Source organism: Mustela erminea, chromosome 1 (assembly GCF_009829155.1).
Source record: "Mustela erminea isolate mMusErm1 chromosome 1, mMusErm1.Pri, whole genome shotgun sequence".
Lineage (NCBI taxonomy): Eukaryota > Metazoa > Chordata > Mammalia > Carnivora > Mustelidae > Mustela > Mustela erminea.
In genome coordinates this window covers 151,664,420-151,684,206 of record NC_045614.1, presented here as the reverse complement: position 1 = coordinate 151,684,206, position 19,787 = coordinate 151,664,420, and the positions used below count along the sequence as shown (strand labels likewise).

Here is a 19,787-nt window from a genome sequence, read left to right as displayed (position 1 = left end):
AATATTTATATTTTTAACTACATTAAAGGCCTCTGTCACAAAGAAGCCATGTAACTCTATCTTTGATCTAGAGGATGGATGATCACCTGTCACTGAATCAGTATAATGAATAATACTATAGAGAAATTTTTATTTCTTTCAACATTTAGTATCATATTAACTTCCTTATTGTTCTTCTTGAATAATATAAAATAAAACCAAATATTCTTATATTTTTCTTTTTAAAAACATTCACTTTAAAGCAGGAAAGGAAGAAAAACAGCCAAATGTTAGATGTTCATATCCCTCAGACAGAATATATAACATACAATATAATGAAGTCCAGTTCATTTACTTTCTGCCATTCTCAACCTGCCTCCCATAAGGACTTTTTATCCCCAAACTTACTGAGTTTCCCTAAATTCCTTTCTTGTACGTTTTAACATATACTAGTGGTTTAACTCTGATTTTCTTGGTTTCCTGTGACAGCAGAAGGCAATCCTTAGAAAATGGGGATGAAGAAAATTGGGGGTTAACCTACCAGTCTGCCTTCTAGAATCATTAACATTGGAAAATTAGAAGGGGCTTTAGGGAGAGTCCAACCACCTTAATTTATTCCCAGGCCCCACTCTGGATCTACAGAATCTCCTGGTATGTCTGCAAGGTATCTGCATATTTTGCTTAAATTCTTGGATGATTCTGATAACGCTGCCAGGTTTGGAAACGCTCACATTAAACTCTTATGTCTCTCTAAAACCAAGTCTCAGTAAAATGACCTGATCTGCCTATGTTCACATAACTAAGAACTGAGTCAGAACTTGAACCTTTGGATTTCAAGTTCAGTGCTGATTTTACTCTATCACTATTCTGAGTTCTCTTCATCTTAAGTTACTTTACTGAGGACTCAGGGATTCACCAATCAAAACCAGTCAACAAACTCTTAGTGTGACTCAACTGTGACTATAACTGCCACCAATGGGTATGTTTAAGAAAAACAGTTGTTGAACAAAGGAAATTGGGAGAAAAGATACAATTACTAGAGTAAGTCACATCACCTACCTTATTGAAGAGACAGTTGAAATCTACATGTACACATTCACCAGTCAGAGAATCAAAGAGAATGTTTTCACCATGACGGTCTCCAAGCCCCAGGATATAACCAACCATTGACATAACTGCAGTGGAACGGCAGTATGCTGATCTGCTACTGTACCTAAAGAAAATCGCAAGGCTTTCCAAGTATCTTTATGCCAGATGAGGCAACATAAATCTAAAATATTTTTTTAAACATTAACCATAACAATGTATTATCTTCTTGGTAACTTACCATGATGTAGGATCAGGGAATGTCCTCAGAAACCACTCATGAAAAACTGGAGGATGCCTCGGTAGGAGAAATTCTCGGAACACTTTGAGTTTTTCAGACAAAGCTGCAGCTTTTGGTAGCATACACTGGCGGAGTTCTTTTCCTGTCATATAAACTCCTGCAAGGTAGAGTGTTTTCCATTAATCACAAGCCACAGAAGAAAAGAGGCAACTTTATAAAAAAACCTATTTTTATTCAAATTGTTAAACAAAAAAGCAAGAACAGAAAAATTGCAATTATGCATAGGTAAACTTATTATAATAAAATAACACATTATGTTTCCCTATACTTATCTGAAGTGAAGCTACTTGTTGATGAAAATGTCAACAAAACTAATGTTGTAGAATCAACTAATTCCAGAAAATATCACTCAGAATAAATCCAATGTAAAGAGTACCCTTGGAATTATAAAAATTGCTGCAGCCCTCACTAAAGTTATAGTGATTTCTCTGTTCCTCAGCATGTAGTATAGATCCATACAGAATCATTATTTAAAAACCTACAATGGTGCTCTGAAATAATTTACTCTGTATGAATGTTAGCCTATAAGCTTCATTGTACACCTTGTTCTTGAGCTAATCTTGTACAATGAAAATCATCTGGAGAAACAGAACTTTTTCTTCTGATACACTGGTTAGCCTGTATAATGACTCCAGTCTATTAAATGCCTTTTAGGCCCACCTTGGTTTGGTGCTTTTTATACCTGAATCATGGCCAAAAGTTTTATAGACAACTTTGAGATTTGAGCGTTTTTTGTTTTTTGTTTTTATTTTTTAAAAAATATTTATTTATTTGATAGAGAGATAGAGAGAGCAAAAGTAGACAGAGCGGCAGGCAGAGGGAGAGGGAGAAACAGGCTCTCACTGAGCAGGGAGCCCGATGTGGGGCTCGATCCCAGGACCTAAGTTGAAGATAGCCACTTAACCAACTGAGGCACCCCGCTGCCCTGAGATTTGAGGTTTTTAGATTCAAATGTTACAGTTCCCATGTGTTTATGATATAAAAAAAAATTTTACTATTTTTAACAACAAAAAGCAATAATTAAATCACACATAATATTTTATCTTTCTAATAAAATATCAATAGCAAGTTCCTTGCAATAAGAGTCCAATCTTTGAGTTTCAGCTCTGCAACTTATCAACTTTGTGAACTTGGGTAAGTTACTTAACCTCTGGCACTGTATATAAAATAGAGATACTCAGACTTAATAATAAAAAATAAAGTATATAACATACTTAGCACAATAATACAGTTTAATTTATCTGTATCACTTATTGTTATGGGTTAAACTGTACCCTCAAAAAAATGTGTTTAAGACCTAACCCCTAGGACCTGTGAATGTGACCTTGAAAGACAGAGTTGTTGCCCATGTAATCAGGTTAAGATGAAGTCATTAGGGTGGGCCCTTATTATAATATGACTACTATATAAAATGTTATATAGGAAGAGAAAACAGAGACATACAGACTTAGAACACTATATGATGACAGGAGAGAGAGTGAAATGATCCATCTATAAAACTAAGGCACATCAAAGATTGCTGGAGATAGCAGAAGCTGACAGAAAGTCTTGAAAGAGATTCTCACCTAGAGCTATGAGAGATCTGGCCTTACTGACACCAAGATTTTGGATTCATAGCCTACCAAATTGTGAGAAAATACATTTCTTTTGTTTGTAGGACTTTGTTACAGCAGCCCTAGGGAAATGGATACACTTATTTTCTACCTTATTCTGATAACTTCATCTATTTACTTATAACAGCCTGCATCATATGCAATAAAAATTTTATTTCGAAATAGTTCTAGACTTACAACAAAATTGCATAGTGATACAAAGAATACCCATATATTCTTCACCTAGCTATTTTTAATGTTCATGTCTTTTTTAATAATAGCACAATTACCTAAATTAGGAAATTGATAGTTACAATGTTATTGACTAACCTTCAGATCTTATTCAAATTTCACCAACTGTCCCACTACTGTCTTTTTTTCTGGACCAGAACCAACTCAGGACCCCATATTACATTCAGCTGTCATGTCTCCTTAATGTCCTCAAATCTGGGAAATTTCTGTCATTGTCTTTCATTACCTTGACATTTTTAAAGAGTTATATTTTTGTTTCTCCACTCTAAAGTTACTATTTTTTCCCCTTTATAATAAGTATGCTGTGGGGAGATACTCTGAGACCCAACAAATAACCTGTTTCTCATCACACTTTTGCTCATTCATTTTAGGATCCATTGATATTCATTGCCTGCAACAATTATTACTGTGGTACTTGCTAATTGGTTATTTTCCATTTCCATCATTTTCTCTACATTTATTCACTGTAATTCTATTGTAAGGAAGAACTATTCCTACTTCCCTACTTAATTATTTATATGAGTATGGATTCATGTCTATTTATTTTAAATATTTATTTATTTATTTATTTGACAGACAGAGATCACCAGCAGGCAGAGAGAGAGGAAGGGAAGCAGGCTTCCCGCTAACCAGAGAGCCCGATGCGGGGCTTGATCCCAGGACCCAGAGATCATGACCTGAGCCAAAGGCAGAGGCTTTAACCCACCGAGCCACCCAGGTGCCCCAGCATGTTTATTTATTTTATTCCATGAGTTAATCTAATACTATATCATTATTTATTTTGTTGCCCAAATTATCCCAGATTTGTCCAGGTGGAGACTCTAATTCCAATCTAATACCTGTGGCTCTATTCTAGCCTTCCCTTTCCTTTTCTTTCTCTCATAGTGAAAAAGCTAGTTCTCATTATCCATAACATATTTATTTATTTGCTAAAGTTGAGTATACACATAAAGTAGTTTCCGAATCACTAACCAATACCTTTGTGAAGAAACAAATTTTAGTGTACATTCTTAAAAACTATATCAAATTCATACATTCTTATAAGCTACATCAAATTCTTTTGGGATAATGATATAATGAGGATAAGAAAGGGAATAAAACACTAGGAAGAAAAACACATAAGAACTACTGTATATTGAGCCTCATTTGACCTAGAAATTCTACTATGGCTTATACAAGAAAAGGTATAACATCATCTTAATAATTATGCATATTGTCAGATTTTATAGTCATATATATATATGTATTTTTTAAAATTTTATTTATTTATTTGACAGAGAGTGAGAGAGAACACAAGCAGGCATAGCAGCAGGCAGAAGGAGAGGGAGAAGCAGGCACCCCGCCAAGCAAGGAGCCCGACATGGGGCCCGATCCCAGGACCCTGGGACCACGACCCAAGCCGAAGGCAGTTGTCCAACCAACTGAGCCACCCAGGCACCCCCATATATTTATATTTTAAGAATTAATTTTAGTACCCTTTTCCTTATATAGTTTGGTCAGAATAGGTCTCAAGCCAGCAGTGTTGTTAACCCATTCAATAATCCCACATTCATCATTCAGGGGAATAACTGCATACGTTCGAATATGAAGTTCTCTTCTACGAGATTCTGCATCTTTTCTTAAGCACTATTAAAAAAAACACATAAACTTAAAAATTCAGAATTTCCAAATGTCATGTCAAATATATCTAAAGATTATTCATTTCATAGCAAAAGAAACTCAGTTAAAGTTTACTATGTGGTATAGATGAATAATTCTTCAGAATGATAGGAAAGGAAGCTACTGGGATAGTATCTATAGTCTTTTCCAAATCATTAAAGATGTGTCAGGCAAGTCACTCTTTTTGATTATTCACTGTTAATGTGACAACAATACTGTGTTCAAAATATTATACTTGTATATTTAACAAGAACAAAATGTTCTTTTATTTTTTTATTGCTTTATAGATATTACTGAAATATTAAGTCCTTGGGCACAAAGACTGCTGCTTAATTTTGATTATTTAAACAAAAAGTATGAGTTTTGTAATAACCTCAAAATGTCATTTTATTCTTGCAATTTAATATTATGGCTTCATTTGAAAAACTGTCTCCTAGTAGAAGAAACCTTTTTACATCTCATCGGATTAATCCTGAATTATTCTAGGTAAAGATGAACAGTATTTTGTATAATTCTGAAACTGTATGAAATAAACAAACTAAGCACACAAATATAATTGCAATCTGTCCAAATAAAAAGCACAGTCACTAACCAAAAACATATTTTAAACTTCAGGAATAAACTGATTATCTTTTTTTTTTTTTTTTTTTTAAAGATTTTATTTATTTATTTGACAGAGAGAGATCACAAGTAGGCAGAGAGGCAGGAGAGAGAGAGGAGGAAGCAGGCTCCCTGCTGAGCAGAGAGCCCGATGTGGGACTCGATCCCAGGACCCTGAGATCATGACCTGAGCCGAAGGCAGCGGCTTAACCCACTGAGCCACCCAGGCGCCCCAGGAATAAACTGATTATATAAATGTCAGCCAAACAGTACAGTATTAGAATGACATGTAAAGAGATATTGCAAACAGCATTATCAGACAAAGGGCTAGTAGCCATAATCTGTTAAGAACTTATCAAACTCAACACCCAAAGAACAAATAATCCAAACAAGAAATGGGCAGAAGATATGAACAGGCATTTCTGCAAAGAAGACATCCAAATGGCCAACAGACACATGAAAAGTGCCCAACATCACTTGGCATCAGGGAAATACAAATCAAAACCACAGTGAGACACCACGTCACACTGGTCAGAATGGCTCAAACTGATAAGTCAGGAAATGACAGGTGTTGGTGAGGATGTGGAGAAAGGGGAACACTCCTAAATGGTTGGTGGGAATGCAAGCTGGTGTAGCCACTCTGGAAAACAGTATGGGGGTTCCTCAAAAAGTTGAAAACAGAGCTACCCTACAACCCAGCAATTGCACTACTGGGTATTTACCCTAAAGATACAAATGTAGTGATCCAAAGGAGCATGTGCACCCAAATGTTTATAGTAGCAATGTCCACAATAGCCAAACTATGGAAAGAACCTCGATGTCCATCAACAGATGAATGGATAAAGAAGATGTGGTATACATATACAATGGAATACTATGCAGCCATCAAAAGAAATGAAATCCTGCCATTTGCAATGATATGGATGGAACTAGAGGGTATTATGCTGAGAGAAATAAGTCAATTAGAGAAAGACAATTATCATATGATCTCCCTGATATGAGGAATTTGAGAGGAAACGTGGGAGGTTTGGAGGGTAGGGAAGGAAAAAATGAAACAAGATAGGATAAGGAGGGAGACAAACCATACTGAGGGTTAATCTCACAAAACAAACTGAGGGTTGCTAGAGGGAGGGGGTTATGGAGAGGGTGGTTGGGTTATGGACATTGGGGAGGGTATGTGAAATGGTGGGTTCTGTGAAGTATGTAAGCCTGACGATTTACAGACCTGTACTCCTGAGTCAAATAATACATTATATGTTAATAAAAAAAATATACAAAAAAAGAAAAAAAAGAATGACATGTAGAGATCAGTTTGTGGTCCCCTAGTCCAATATAGACTGTAGTTTTTCACAATCAGGCTACTGTATTTTACCATAGCAATGTGATGGAACAGTAATGCAATAATCAGTGACAAAGCTGATTAAGATAAATTTATAAAGTAAAGCCAGGCCAGTTGATACCCCTAACCAGAAAAACACTAAAGGGAGATTCGGATGAACAAACTAATGGTCAGTGAATTAGGTTACCAATTTACTAAGCATTTTAAATAAAAAATAACGCTTCCTAGTGCCTTTGAAATGGGTTTTTAATGTCATATTAATATTTTTAAAATTATTTTTGGTTACACTAAGTACAAACCATAGTTATTCTTTTCTAAAAATTAAGTTATCTATTGCTGCATCTTTTCTATGTTGAAAGTCCATAAATTTTCCTGCTAATAAAAGAGATGCCGGTGAAATATGGGGAGAGGATAGAGGAGGGACAAGAAGTTTACTTAAAAAATAATTAAATTTCATCTTTCTATTGTATGGTTTAATTTTCACCAATAGAAAAAATAGCTGCTATGCATTTACAAATACCTGGCCACAGAATAATCAAAATACCTAAGGTCATCCATAAAATTAGTAAAATTTCTCACATCATCTCTGAGACAGAAATCAAGCACTTACCAAATGAACCAAAAAAAATACTAATGATCACTTCCAAGGGGTGTGTTGATAAAAAGAGAACATGGGACAGCTGTGTGGCTCAGTTGGTTAAGCATCCAACTCTTGATTTCGGCTCAGGTCATAAGCTCAGGGTTGTGAGATCAAGCCCTGAATCAGGATTGTGTTCAGCAGGGCATCTGCCTGAGATTCTCTCTCTCCCTCTCCCTCTGCCCCTCCCCGCCCCTGTATACTCTCTCTGAAATAAGTAAATCATTTAAAAACAAAACAAAAAAATCCCAAAATAGAACCTAATATCTTTTGTCTAACACTAAAACAAACACATCTGATAGAGTCTATTACAGATAATTTAAACATTAAATAGAAAATATTTTCCCTAACATGCACTACATGTTTTTCTCAATATAATAAAAGTAATGTGGGTTTTGTTTGAGAATTGCTAACACTGTTTTTATTTTTAAAATTATTTTTATTAACATATAATGTATTATTTGCCCCAGGGGTACAGGTCTGTGAATCATCAGGCTTACACATTTCCCAGCACTCACCATAGCCCATACCCTCCTCAATATCCATAATCCAACCACCCTGTCCCTACTCCCCCACCAAACCCCCAGCAACCTCAGAGCAATGTTATTTTTTAAAGTAAAAATTACATGAAACCAGCAATTCCATTTCTGGATAAATACTCAAAACTGAAGAAGGGATTCAAAGAGCTATTTATTATTCACAATAGCAAAAAGTGGAAGCAACCCAAGTGTCCACTGATAGATGAATGAATAAACAAAATGCAGTATCTACATACAGTTGTATATTATTCAGCCTTACTCAGGAAAAAATTCTGACACATAATATAACATTCATGAACGCTGAAGGCAATGCTAAGTGAAATAAGCCAGTAAAAAGGCATAAAAAATATATGATTCGACTTCTACAAGGTATCTAGAATAGTCAAATTCATGACAGAGAAAGTAGAACAGTGGTTACCAGAGGCTGAGGAGGAAGGGAATGAGAAGTTATTGTTTACTGACTAAGGAGTTTCAGTTTGGGAAGATGAAAAATGTTCTGCAGAGGGATGATGGTGATAGTTGTACAAAAATGTGTATGTACTTAATGTCACTGAAGTGAACTCAACTGGTTAAAATATAAGTCTTATCCCAATAAAACAATTAAAACAAAAAAGAGTACATTTCATTCTCTTTTTAACAATGGTCTATCTGTATTATGAAAAGCTCTTATCACATGATAGTAGAGTAATTCTAAAATTAAAGCAAACTATCTCCAAACCTTATTAATCAAGGAATTGAATTCCATTAGTCTACAATCCTTTCTCAGGTCATCTTTTGGCTTACACATCATGATGTAGAATTTTCCATCTGATCCTTTCAAAGAGATCTTCTTTGGTTTCTGAAGAGAAGCAAGAATTTCCACCTAAAAGATAATAAGTTATATATAAGTTAAGGTCAAGATTCTTTGTTTAAATTTTTATATGTAAATATTGTGTTACCTAACAAAAAGAATATAATAACCTATACTGTGTAGTAAGTGTATTATTTTAATAATTTCTTTTATCATAATCACGGATGGTCTATAAAAAGAATACCCATGAATAGAGACCCACTGTCAATCATTAGGAATGGTTATAAAGTAAAAGGAATACTTAATTAGCAATATAAGTACTTACACATCCAAATTTAGGCAGCATCTTCAGGACAGCCACAATATTTAAAAGATTTTTTTTTTTTTAAAGATTTATTTGAGAGAGAGCGAGCATATGGGAGCATGAGCGAGCAGCAAGGAGGGACAAAGGGAAGGGGAGGAGCTGACTCCCCACTGAGCAGGAGCCTGATAAAGGTCTGGATCCCAGGACCACAGGATCATGACATGAGCCAAAGGAAGCCCCTCAACTGACTGAACCACCCAGGTGCCCCTAAAAGATTTTTGGAACCTGTCTTGAGAGCTGGAGACACTGTTTTTAAAAGTCTTTAATGGTAAGAAATGTTAACAATTTAATTTAACTCGATTTTTGAAAAAAGAAACTCTTTCAGTGGTGCCTGGGTGGCTCAGTGGGTTAAGCCTCTGCCTTTAGCTCAGGTCATGATCTCAGGGTCCTAGGATCAAGCCCCACATCTGGCTCTCTGCTCTGCAGGGAGCCTGCTTCCTCCTCTCTGCCTACTTGTGACCTATGTGTGTCAAATTAATAAATAAAATCTTAAAAAAAAAAAAAAAGGAAAAGAAAAAAGAAACTCTTCCAAAATCAAGTCCACCTAATGAGGTGAGTTAATAAACTGAATACTATTAAGTTAAAAATAAAGCATGACTGTAAGTAAGAATTATTTCATTATGTGGTTTAGTAACTGGCTCTGAAGCAATTAAACAAATATTTTGATACACAGAATTACTGGAACAAACAGTTTTCAAAAGTATTTACTTAGAAATGCTCTAGTACCACTTCTTTAAAATAGTCACATATTCATAGTCACATGTTATACTTTAAAAAAATCAAGCTCTTCTTAGCTGAATTTTACTTCCTCCTGAAGTATAAACAAAGTATTTTGTTCTCCATTTTCAGGATGAAAGAAAGCATGGAAAAATCAAATTGTGAAAAATAGAAATCATACTAAAACAATATAAGCATCTAAAAAAATTCAAAATACTCAGTTTAACATGGTTTTTTTTTTTTTTTAAAGTACAATCTTGTCCTAGTACAAGATTAAAAGGAGAATAAGCATGAATGCTGTGTATCTTATAATACACTGGAGAAGATAAGTTGAAAAGATAGTTGAAAAGTTGACAGTACAAAGGTAGTAACTGATTAGAAACAGACACATAATGTTAGCAATATGTACCAGAGAAGCTTAGGAGAGAAAAGGTGATCACTGGAAGACATAGAAAGCTAAAAATGGTGAAAGAACCATCTCTCTATTATGCTATTTAAGATGCATGGCTCTCATTCTTCATAATACACATTGGAAAAGTATCAATCTTCTCCATATGGATATCTTTATAGATCACAGATATTGAGTACATGGGATTTTTAACATTCAATTTTATCCCATCAGTATAAGAGAGTTTTACTTTTCTGTATTTCTAGTAGTTTTTTTCTTTGCAAATAAAATGCACTTAGGGGGCACCTGGGTGACTCAGTTGGTTAAACGACTGCCTTCAGCTCACGTCATGATCACGGAGTCCCAGGATGGAGTCCTGCATCAGACTCCCTGCTCAGTGGGGAGCCTGGTTCTCCCTCTGACCCTTTCAAACTCTCTCTCTCAAATAAATAAATAAGATATCTAAAAAGAAAAAAAAATGCACTTAGTCTCCGAGAATAACACTTTAAAAAAAACCCAATTTGAAGTTTTTAACTTAACTAAATTTAAAAATCACAGTTACAGTTACATAATATTGAAGTTTACCATATCATCAAAGCTTGCGATATAGGCCCAATGCCCAGGAAATGGCTCATGGTTAGCATGGGCACCTGGAATTGATGGAAGAGTAGGTATCATGACTGATTGTAAAGGAATGAGGATTTCACTAAATGTTGGTTCTTCTACCAGCTTTTTAAGCATTTTAAAATGAGTGCTCATGCTTAATGTGGAACTACTTCCATCCACCTGGGGAAAGAAAACAGTACATTTTAATTTTCATGGGTTTACCTTGAATTACAGAACACTTATTCTCAACCAAAACAAATTTTTTACTTTTACAATATTTTAGTTACGATGGTTAAGCAGTCAGCAGTTTTCTAAGAGTTTGTTATATATCTCATTTACCCTCTGCACTCTTTTGCCTTATCAATAATAGTACCTATACCAGTGGACTTTTAATGACTAATAGAGATAATAAAGGCCTACAATCTATTTATCAGACATTCCAAAATCCAAAGAGCTGTGGAAATCAAGCCTTTTTTTGTACCAAATCTCCTTAGGCAGCAAAATGATAACCTGAGCTTCTTACTTAGAGTAAAGATTAATACATTTCACTGCAGAAACAGTTATGTAACTGATTATGGGATACTCTATCAGAATACTCTCAGTAGGGACACTGAATATTGAGTACATACACTATTATATTACCTTGAAAAATCTGAAAAATTCTGAATTCCTAAATGCAGCCTAGCTGGCCACAAAAATTTCAGATAAAGAACTGAAAAACTTGCACATGTAAAGCACTTAAAAAAGTGCCAGTGTTTAATAAATTTTGGCCATTATCGTAACATTTGTTACTCAAATAGGACTAAAATAGATAACAAAAGCAGTTTACTCTTTCAAGGTTTTTATTGATGAAGGGAAGGTAAAAAAGAGATTAGTCTTTATTTTCTCACCTATAAACAGCTAATAGACTAAATATTTGTAAAGTGAAATCTAGCTATTTAACTATAAAGACTCTCTTTCCCCTTCCTCCTAACTATCCTTATTCCTTACTTTTACCTTTTCTATACATATGTTTAGTGTTTCTTCCCTTCTATTTCCTTGAGTAAAAGAGTGTTACCCCTATAAGCGTGTTGTTCATAGTCAAGTATACTGAAAAAAGTAGTCATTAAACTAGATAATAACCATCTCCTTAGCTCCCTACAATACTATCAGCACCTCTAAGCAGGAGAGCATGTCTTCTTTATCTTCGTTTCACTTAGCATTAATGCTGCCAAGAGGCAATGAAATAAGTATGTACTGGCAGAATGAAATGAAAACCAAAACTCCAATCATCTTTCCTCTCATATATGTAGGTTAATGTAATAAATTCTGAAAATTTAAAGATATGACACAAAACAATAACAGAAATGACTGAGTATTTTACATATTTATATTTTTACGACTTATTTCATACCCCTCTACTTAAATTATTTCTAATTAATATGGATAATTTACCCTCAGAATCTACACTAAGAAGAGCTTTAGAAATTTTAAAGACCATTTTATTAAGATAAATCGCATATTTTTAAGTATACAGTTTAATGAATTTTTATGTATGTGTGTACCTACTTATGTTAGAATTTAAAACTTAATTAAATCGAATGAAAGAAAACCAGCTAAAATCATAAGAGAAGTTTTTTATAATGATCCAACACTGGTCTGTAAGTGGGAAGATTTATGATCATACCGGTTTATTGCACAATTCCAGAAGTTTGTCTGTTAGGCGAGTTGCATCTCCAATAAATTTTTCTAAGGATTTTTTCATATGAATAGCTTTATTTAGGATTTCCTTGCATCTGTTCACACGCATGGGATAAGAAGACTGTTATAAAAGAATTAAATATAGTTTTATGAGAGATTTAAAAAACAAAACTGAACAGAATTTTGATAGATACAATTTAAAAAGTATTCATGATGAGAATTTATACTGATCAAATTTATACTGATCAAATTTCCTGGGAATCAATTTGGCAATGCTATCAACAACCACAAAAATGCTGTTATCCTATGACTTCATGAGTTCTCTTCTTACATTCTATCTTGGTGGAATAATGAGAAATAAATATAAATATATATGTATCTAGATATATTTATTATAAGAGCAAAACAATGGAAATACAGCAGTTAAATAAATTATAGAAAATAATTATAAGCTAACTACCATAGAACTTTATATAATTATTAAAATTGTGTCTTCAGAGAATATTTCATGCATAGGAACATGCTATGGTAAAAATGTTAGGTGAAATATAGCAAATTATCTATCTCTATAATCCAAACTTAGCATTAAAATATGCACAGAAAATACACATACAAAAATACAGAAGAATATTAATAGTATTAGTGAATTTTAATTTTCCTTTTTATACCTGTGCATTTTCCAAATTCTCTAAAATATTTATAATTAAATATATTTACCATCTTATAAATACCCACTAATAATGCAATAAAGTTTTTCTATTATTAATAGCTTAAATTCATAGCTTGGATAAAACACTTTGAAAAAATAGGCTAACATTTTATACCAAGCACTAACAGTTTATATTTGACTTCACAGAGAAAAAACATACTGAATTCTTTGACCTTAACATTTTAGTCCTTTCATTTGATATGGTGAATATTTCTGAATTTTAACATGATATATAATGCTTTAATTTCTCTTGTTTTCAAATATTTAAAACTTATGTTTTGCTACTAATCTAAGAAACATTGGAACTTGCATCTTCATATTAGCATTAAATAATCAATGCCATATAAAATGGAAAAAGACACTACTGTGATTACTAGATTACCTTTGACACAGCTGTCATCATCCACATTGCTTGTTGAGGATAGGCTAGAAATACTTTAGCTATAATTTCCATCAAGACAACAAAAACTTCATCATGAGAATGACAAATTCGGGAGATCAACTGTGAAAAAGCAGTCAAAAACTGATACGGTGCTAAGTGATTTGTGTGCTCTGTGATAACCTTGTTTATTTTAGCTAAATCATTTCTCATTTGTACACGATCAGAACGGCCAGCTGGAAAAAAATCAAAGTTAAAAAAACAAGAAAAAAACAGTGTATCAGTTCATTTTACAGAAGAAAAATTTTGTTTTAAAAAAGGCTTTACAAGGAGTGCCTGGGTGGCTCAGCGGGTTAAGGCCTCTGCCTTCGGCTCAGGTCATGATCCCACAGTCCTGGGATTGAGCCCCGCATAGGGCTCTCTGCTCGGCAGGGAGCCTGCTTCTCCCTCTCTCTCTCTCTGCCTGCCTCTCTGCCTACTTGTGATCTCTTGGCTGCCAAATAAATAAATAAAATCTTAAAAAAAAAAAAAAAGGCTTACAATATATGTTATTCCCACACCTAAAACTAGATCACTTGCCAATCTGTGAACATAGTTGTCTTTGTCTAAATAGGAAAACATATTTCAGGCCATTAAAAAACTCAAGGGCTATTAATTTTCACTAGAAACACAGAACAAGTCTCACTCCACTATAACTTTTAGGGTAAATTATTTGGCTTAAATTAGTATCTCTCAATATGTATTAGGTTCAGGAAGGATTTTTTTTTTTTTTTAAAGATTTTATTTATTTATTTGACAGACAGAGATCACGAGTAGGCAGAGAGGCAGGCAGAGAGAGAGAGAGGAGGAAGCAGGCTCCCTGCTGAGCAGAGAGCCCGATGCGGGACTCGATCCCAGGACCCTGAGATCATGACCTGAGCCGAAGGCAGCGGCTTAACCCACTGAGCCACCCAGGCGCCCAGGTTCAGGAAGGATTAAGTAGATTCTCATTTGCAGCCTTGAACTGCAACAACTTATGTCTATGTGTTCAGTGTTTCTCCTCTTTGTTAATATTCTTGCTCACATTTATATTCAATTTAAATTATCAAACTCATTCCTAGCTTTTTTAAGTTAGACTGTCAAGCCAATGTGACTTTATACCAAAGTTAAAATTTTTCTTATCCCTGGGGCGCCTGGGTGGCTCAGTGGGTTGGGCCGCTGCCTTCGGCTCAGGTCATGATCCCAGGGTCCTGGGATCGAGTCCCACATCGGGCTCTTTGCCTGCTTCTTCCTCTCTCTCTTTCAGCCTGCCTCTCTGCCTACTTGTGATCTCTGTCTGTCAAATAAATAAATAAAATCTTTAAAAAAAAAATTTTTTTTCTTATCCCTTAAAACTTTTACATAAAAAATTATACCTTTTTCCCATTCATATGCTTTAGCACCAAAATCAAGCCATAGTGATAACATTCGTGGCATTGACTGATATATGAATTGGTTTCCATATTGAAGAGATCTGCAATTATATAGAAAAGATGCTATTAACATAGTGCTCTTTTTTACATTATAAGAGTAAAAATGTAAAGACTTAAACTATCACTTGACAGATATAAACAGAAATTGTTTGCAAGATCAAATAATTATCCAAAAGTATCCTTGACATGGGGCACCTGGGTGGCTCAGTTGGTTAAGTGTCTGCCTTTAGCTCAGGTCATGATCTCGGGGTCCTGGGATTGGCCCGCATTAGACTCCTTGCTCAGCTTGCTTCTCCTCCTGCCCCTCCCTCCCATGCTCATATGCTCACTTGCTCTCTCAAATAAACAAAATCTTAAAAAGAATGAGTGGAATGTCATTATTACTTCTTAGGAAATAATATGTGAAAATATAAACAGGCATGAGATAATATGCTATGTAATTATAATACACTAATATATAAAATCAAGTTGTATTTTACCTGTTACCTAGTCTAAGAGATAAGCTCTTTCTATAAGTCTAATGTCAAAAGTATTTTCATATATAGTATTTCTTAGCAGAATGGGCAGAAAGGAGACATTCCACTGGTAATTATAACCAATAAATATATTACATTTAGGGTCTTCTGGAATTTTATAGGGGGGACTCAGGAGATTAGGGTCTGGAATGGGAAGGGCAATTAATTTTCATTGTATAATATTGGTACTACTGAATTAAAAAATATAAATGCACCTTACTTTTTCCATTAATAAATTATTTTTTAAAAGGAATAAAGATTGATATAAAGAAAAACTTAATATCTAATCTAAGGTTAAAGACTGAATCAGTGGTAAAGCAGAAAACATCCTGAATATGCTAAAATCTGTGAAAACAGTTCAAGATCAAGAGTCTGTTTTACATATTTCATCAGCACATATCAGTTCTCACACTTACCTGCCAAAATGAAGAACTATATACCGAATGAGATCACCCTGCTTTTCCATTTTGTTGTCTGTGACCATGGGCATCAATTTGTCATAGTACTTGGCAAGGTAAAAATGCCCATCCTCCCACTCTGGCAGAAATAAGGTCACATCCTATAAAAGACAACACCAGATACTCACCTAAGAAAACCCTATACTATACTGGGAAATAAAGTATGAATAGATGATTAGGGATCAAAAAGTATAAGAGCCACATGTAAGCAGAACAAAGTCAAAGGCAGAGTGATTCTTTCATTTAGATAAAGAATTATCTTAGAAAGGTTTTCTCGGGATGGCTGGTTGGTTCTAGTGAGTTGTCCACTGGCCAACATGAAACAGTGTTGGGATAATTAGCTATTTAAGGAAAGAAAACTCCATTTATATTGCTACATTATATGTCATCAAAATAATTTCCAGATTGACTAAAGTATTCTATGAAAGTATTTATATGTATGTTTTTATTATCAAAAAGATCTCTGTGAAAGGAAAATATCAAAGCTCTGAGGATAGGGCTTTAGGAGCATAAAAATATGGTTAAAAAAATTAAACTGTATTTTTTCCCAAGATCTTTCATGGGTTATTGCCCTTCCTCCCAACTCCTTTAAAATCAGGTTTCTAAGAATTCATCTCTCATTCACTCTTCAAACTATTTCATGGTTTCGGTCTTTGGCATTCCCCAAAAGCAACACCTTACATCTAAAAGATCCTTCCCAGTTCTGATCTCATTTGAACTCTCTTCAGCATCTGTTTCTCTTGTCCACACCACTTACTCTTTGAAATACTTTCTTCTCTTGGCTTTAGTGAGGCCACAGTCTTCCAAGTTTTCTCCTACCTTTCTGGCCATTTCTACTCTGTCCCCTGTTTATTTCCTTTCCCTTTCCCTGCCTTTTAAGTATTTGTGTATTTATTTTAAAAACAATACTATTTGAAATGTGATGGAAACAAAACATACAGAATGGCAGACTATCAAAAAAATTTTTGAGGGGTGTTTGGGTGGCTCAGTCATTGAGCATCTGCCTTCCACTCAGGTCATGATCCCAGCGTCCTGGGATTGAGCCCTACATCGGGCTCCCTGCTTGGCGGAAACACTGTTTCTCCCTCTCCCACTCCCCCTGCTTCTGTTATCCTCTCTTGCATGTCTCTCTCTGTCAAACAAATAAAATCTTAAAAAAAAATTTTTTTTTTAAATGAAGTTCTACTCTTAATTCAAGCAAGTATGAGAACATAGTTTGAACTAGGAACATAAATGAGATCTTGAGTTTTCCCTGAACCTAATCCTGCAAATATACAGACAGCACCCTGTCTGCAGAGGGAGGAGAGAATGACATGACTAGATATATGGAACAGATGCTGAATTCATATGCCCAACCAGGCACAGCATCCCTCCCCCATCTAGTCATAGAAGCAAAGGGAATAAGGCAACATATTAAAATTTCTTTTAAAAAGTATTTCTCGGGCTGGTTTACCATCATTTTACCCTCCTTTCCTCTTACCTGTCTCCTCCTTCCTTCTTTTCTGGTTTAAGTCTTTAATATTTATTTTGGAAAATAAAATTTACATACAGAAAAATACACAAATCTTACAGTTTGATCAATTATCACATCTAGATCTTTTGTTTGGATATCTTCCATCTCTCTCATCACTGTCATGTTTTCCTCTAGGCTTAAGCAAATTTATGGTAGTGATTTTATTTATTTATTTATAAAAAGATTTTATTTACTTATTTAATGGAGAGGGTGAGGGAGAGAGCACAAGCAAGGGCAGTGGCCGGCAGAGGGAGAGGGAGAAGCGGGATTCCTGGTGAGCAGGAGCCAGATGCAGGGTTGATCCCAGGACCCTGGAATCATGACCTGAGCTGAAGGCAAATGCTCAATCAACTGAGCCACCCGGGCACCCCTATGGCAGTAATTTTAAAGTCCTTATCTAAAACATATTTATGACAGGTGTTTTAAAGTCATTTTCTGCCCATTTCATCATCTCTAACATATCTGGGCCTATTGCTATTGACTGACATTTCTTTGTGTATGGTTCATAAATTCTCTCTTTTACATATCGAGTGATTTTTTTTACTGGATGCCAGACATAGATCATTTTATGTTGTTGAGTTTTAGATTTTGTTATTTTCCTTTAAAGAGTGGCAGACTTTGATTGGGTAGGCAGTAATGTTATTTGCAAATGAGCTTAATCCTTTTAATGTATTGATGCTTTTTTAGGATGGAGGTAGAGAAGCCTTTAGTCTAGGGCTAAATAAACCCACTTCTAAGGTGTCGCCCTTTGAGAGTTTCTATATATCATGTATGCAATGATGCCTCTTGCCTAGCTGATAGAATGCTGAATGATTCTCAATCCTATGTAAGCTCTGGAAATTGCTGCTGTTGTTGTTGTTCTTCTTTTTTTTAAAAGACTTTATCTATTTATTTGACAGAGAGAGAGAGACAGTGAGAGAGGGAACACAAGAAGGGGGAGTGGGAGAAGCAGGCTCCCCACTGAGGAGGGAGCCCGATACAGAGCTCAATGTCAGGACTCTGGGATCATGACCTGAGCTGAAAGCAACACTTAATGACTGAGCCACCCAGACACTGGAAATTATTCTTTTTATAGCACTCCCGATTCTCAACCCCCAGGTCACTGTTCTTTCCCTGATAATTGTTTCCAGCCAGGCCTCACAGAGAGTTGAGTTCTGCCTGCATAGCTCAGAATTAGGCCAAAGATGCAGTGGGATTCCTGCACAGATCTGGAACTCTCTCTGTTGAACTCCTTTTTCTCACTTTGCCTCACAAATTCTAAAAGTCATCTGCTCTTACTTTATTTCTGAGCTTCTACATTCTTTGTTTTCACTTCTGCTCTTTTTTAGTTCCTTTCCTAACTCCTTAAGATGAATACTTAGCTCATTAATTTTGGGGCTTTATTTTCCTCTAACACATAAATAAAAATTTTATATTCTTTTAAAGAATGGCTTTACCCAAATTCTACAGGACTTTTTTTTAAAAGTTTTAATTGTTTTTAGAAATCTCTACACCCAATGTGGGGCTTGAACTCATAATCCCAACATCAAGAATCACATGCTTTTCCAACTGAGCCAGTCAGATGCAACCCCCATCCTACAGATTTTGTTATGTCAGATTTTATTATCATTCAGTTTATTATAATTATTTTATCATTACAGATAACTTCTCAATTTCCACTGCAACTTCTTCTTTGACTCATGGGTTATTAGGAAGTATCTCCCTTATAACACCATTCATGTAAAGTTTAATACCTAGTAAGGAAGGTATGCATTGTGTTTCTTTAAAAAATTTCAGAATACAGTGTGGTTAACTTTGAGGAGGGTGAAAGGGTGGATCCTAGAGTGTTAATAATGTTCTACTTTTTGACCTGGGTGGTGGTTTCTTGAGTGTATTTCCTTTGTGTTAATTCTTATTATGTTCTCCACATATTAAAAAGTAAAAAAGTTTCCTGGCTATTTTTATACATGTGTTCTTCCATATGGACTTTAAAATCATTTTATACATTTTTCTGAGGCACCTGGATAAGTGTCTGCCTTTGGTTCAGGTCATGATCCCAGATTCCTGGGATGGAGCCCCACATATGGCTCCCTGCTTGGCCAAGAGCCTGCTTCTCCCTCTCCCGTTGCCTGCTGCCCCCCCCCCCCCCGCTTGTGTGCTCTCTCTGTCAAATAAATAAATAAAATCTTTAAAAATAAATAAAATAAAATCATTTTATACATTTTCAAAATTAAAAAAAAAAGACTGAGTTCTT

The 19,787-nt window shown here is 34.9% G+C and overlaps 1 protein-coding gene across 3 annotated transcripts in view; it reads right to left on the bottom strand.

The window, feature by feature from the left end:
• ATR (ATR serine/threonine kinase) overlaps nucleotides 1-19,787 on the bottom strand; it is a 96,549-nt gene that overhangs the window by 3,989 nt on the left and 72,773 nt on the right. For 2 of the 3 annotated variants that reach the window (XM_032346879.1, XM_032346887.1), the window contains 9 exons: nucleotides 16,000-16,142; nucleotides 15,012-15,109; nucleotides 13,621-13,853; nucleotides 12,516-12,650; nucleotides 10,829-11,029; nucleotides 8,703-8,846; nucleotides 4,686-4,836; nucleotides 1,307-1,463; nucleotides 1,039-1,192 (listed from right to left, as the gene is read on the bottom strand). In XM_032346879.1, coding sequence (XP_032202770.1) covers nucleotides 1,039-1,192; nucleotides 1,307-1,463; nucleotides 4,686-4,836; nucleotides 8,703-8,846; nucleotides 10,829-11,029; nucleotides 12,516-12,650; nucleotides 13,621-13,853; nucleotides 15,012-15,109; nucleotides 16,000-16,142 — 1,416 coding nt within the window. Of the gene's footprint in view, nucleotides 1-1,038; nucleotides 1,193-1,306; nucleotides 1,464-4,685; nucleotides 4,837-8,702; nucleotides 8,847-10,828; nucleotides 11,030-12,515; nucleotides 12,651-13,620; nucleotides 13,854-15,011; nucleotides 15,110-15,999; nucleotides 16,143-19,787 lie in introns of those variants that run through there. The other variant, XR_004286735.1, reaches the window with a different exon arrangement.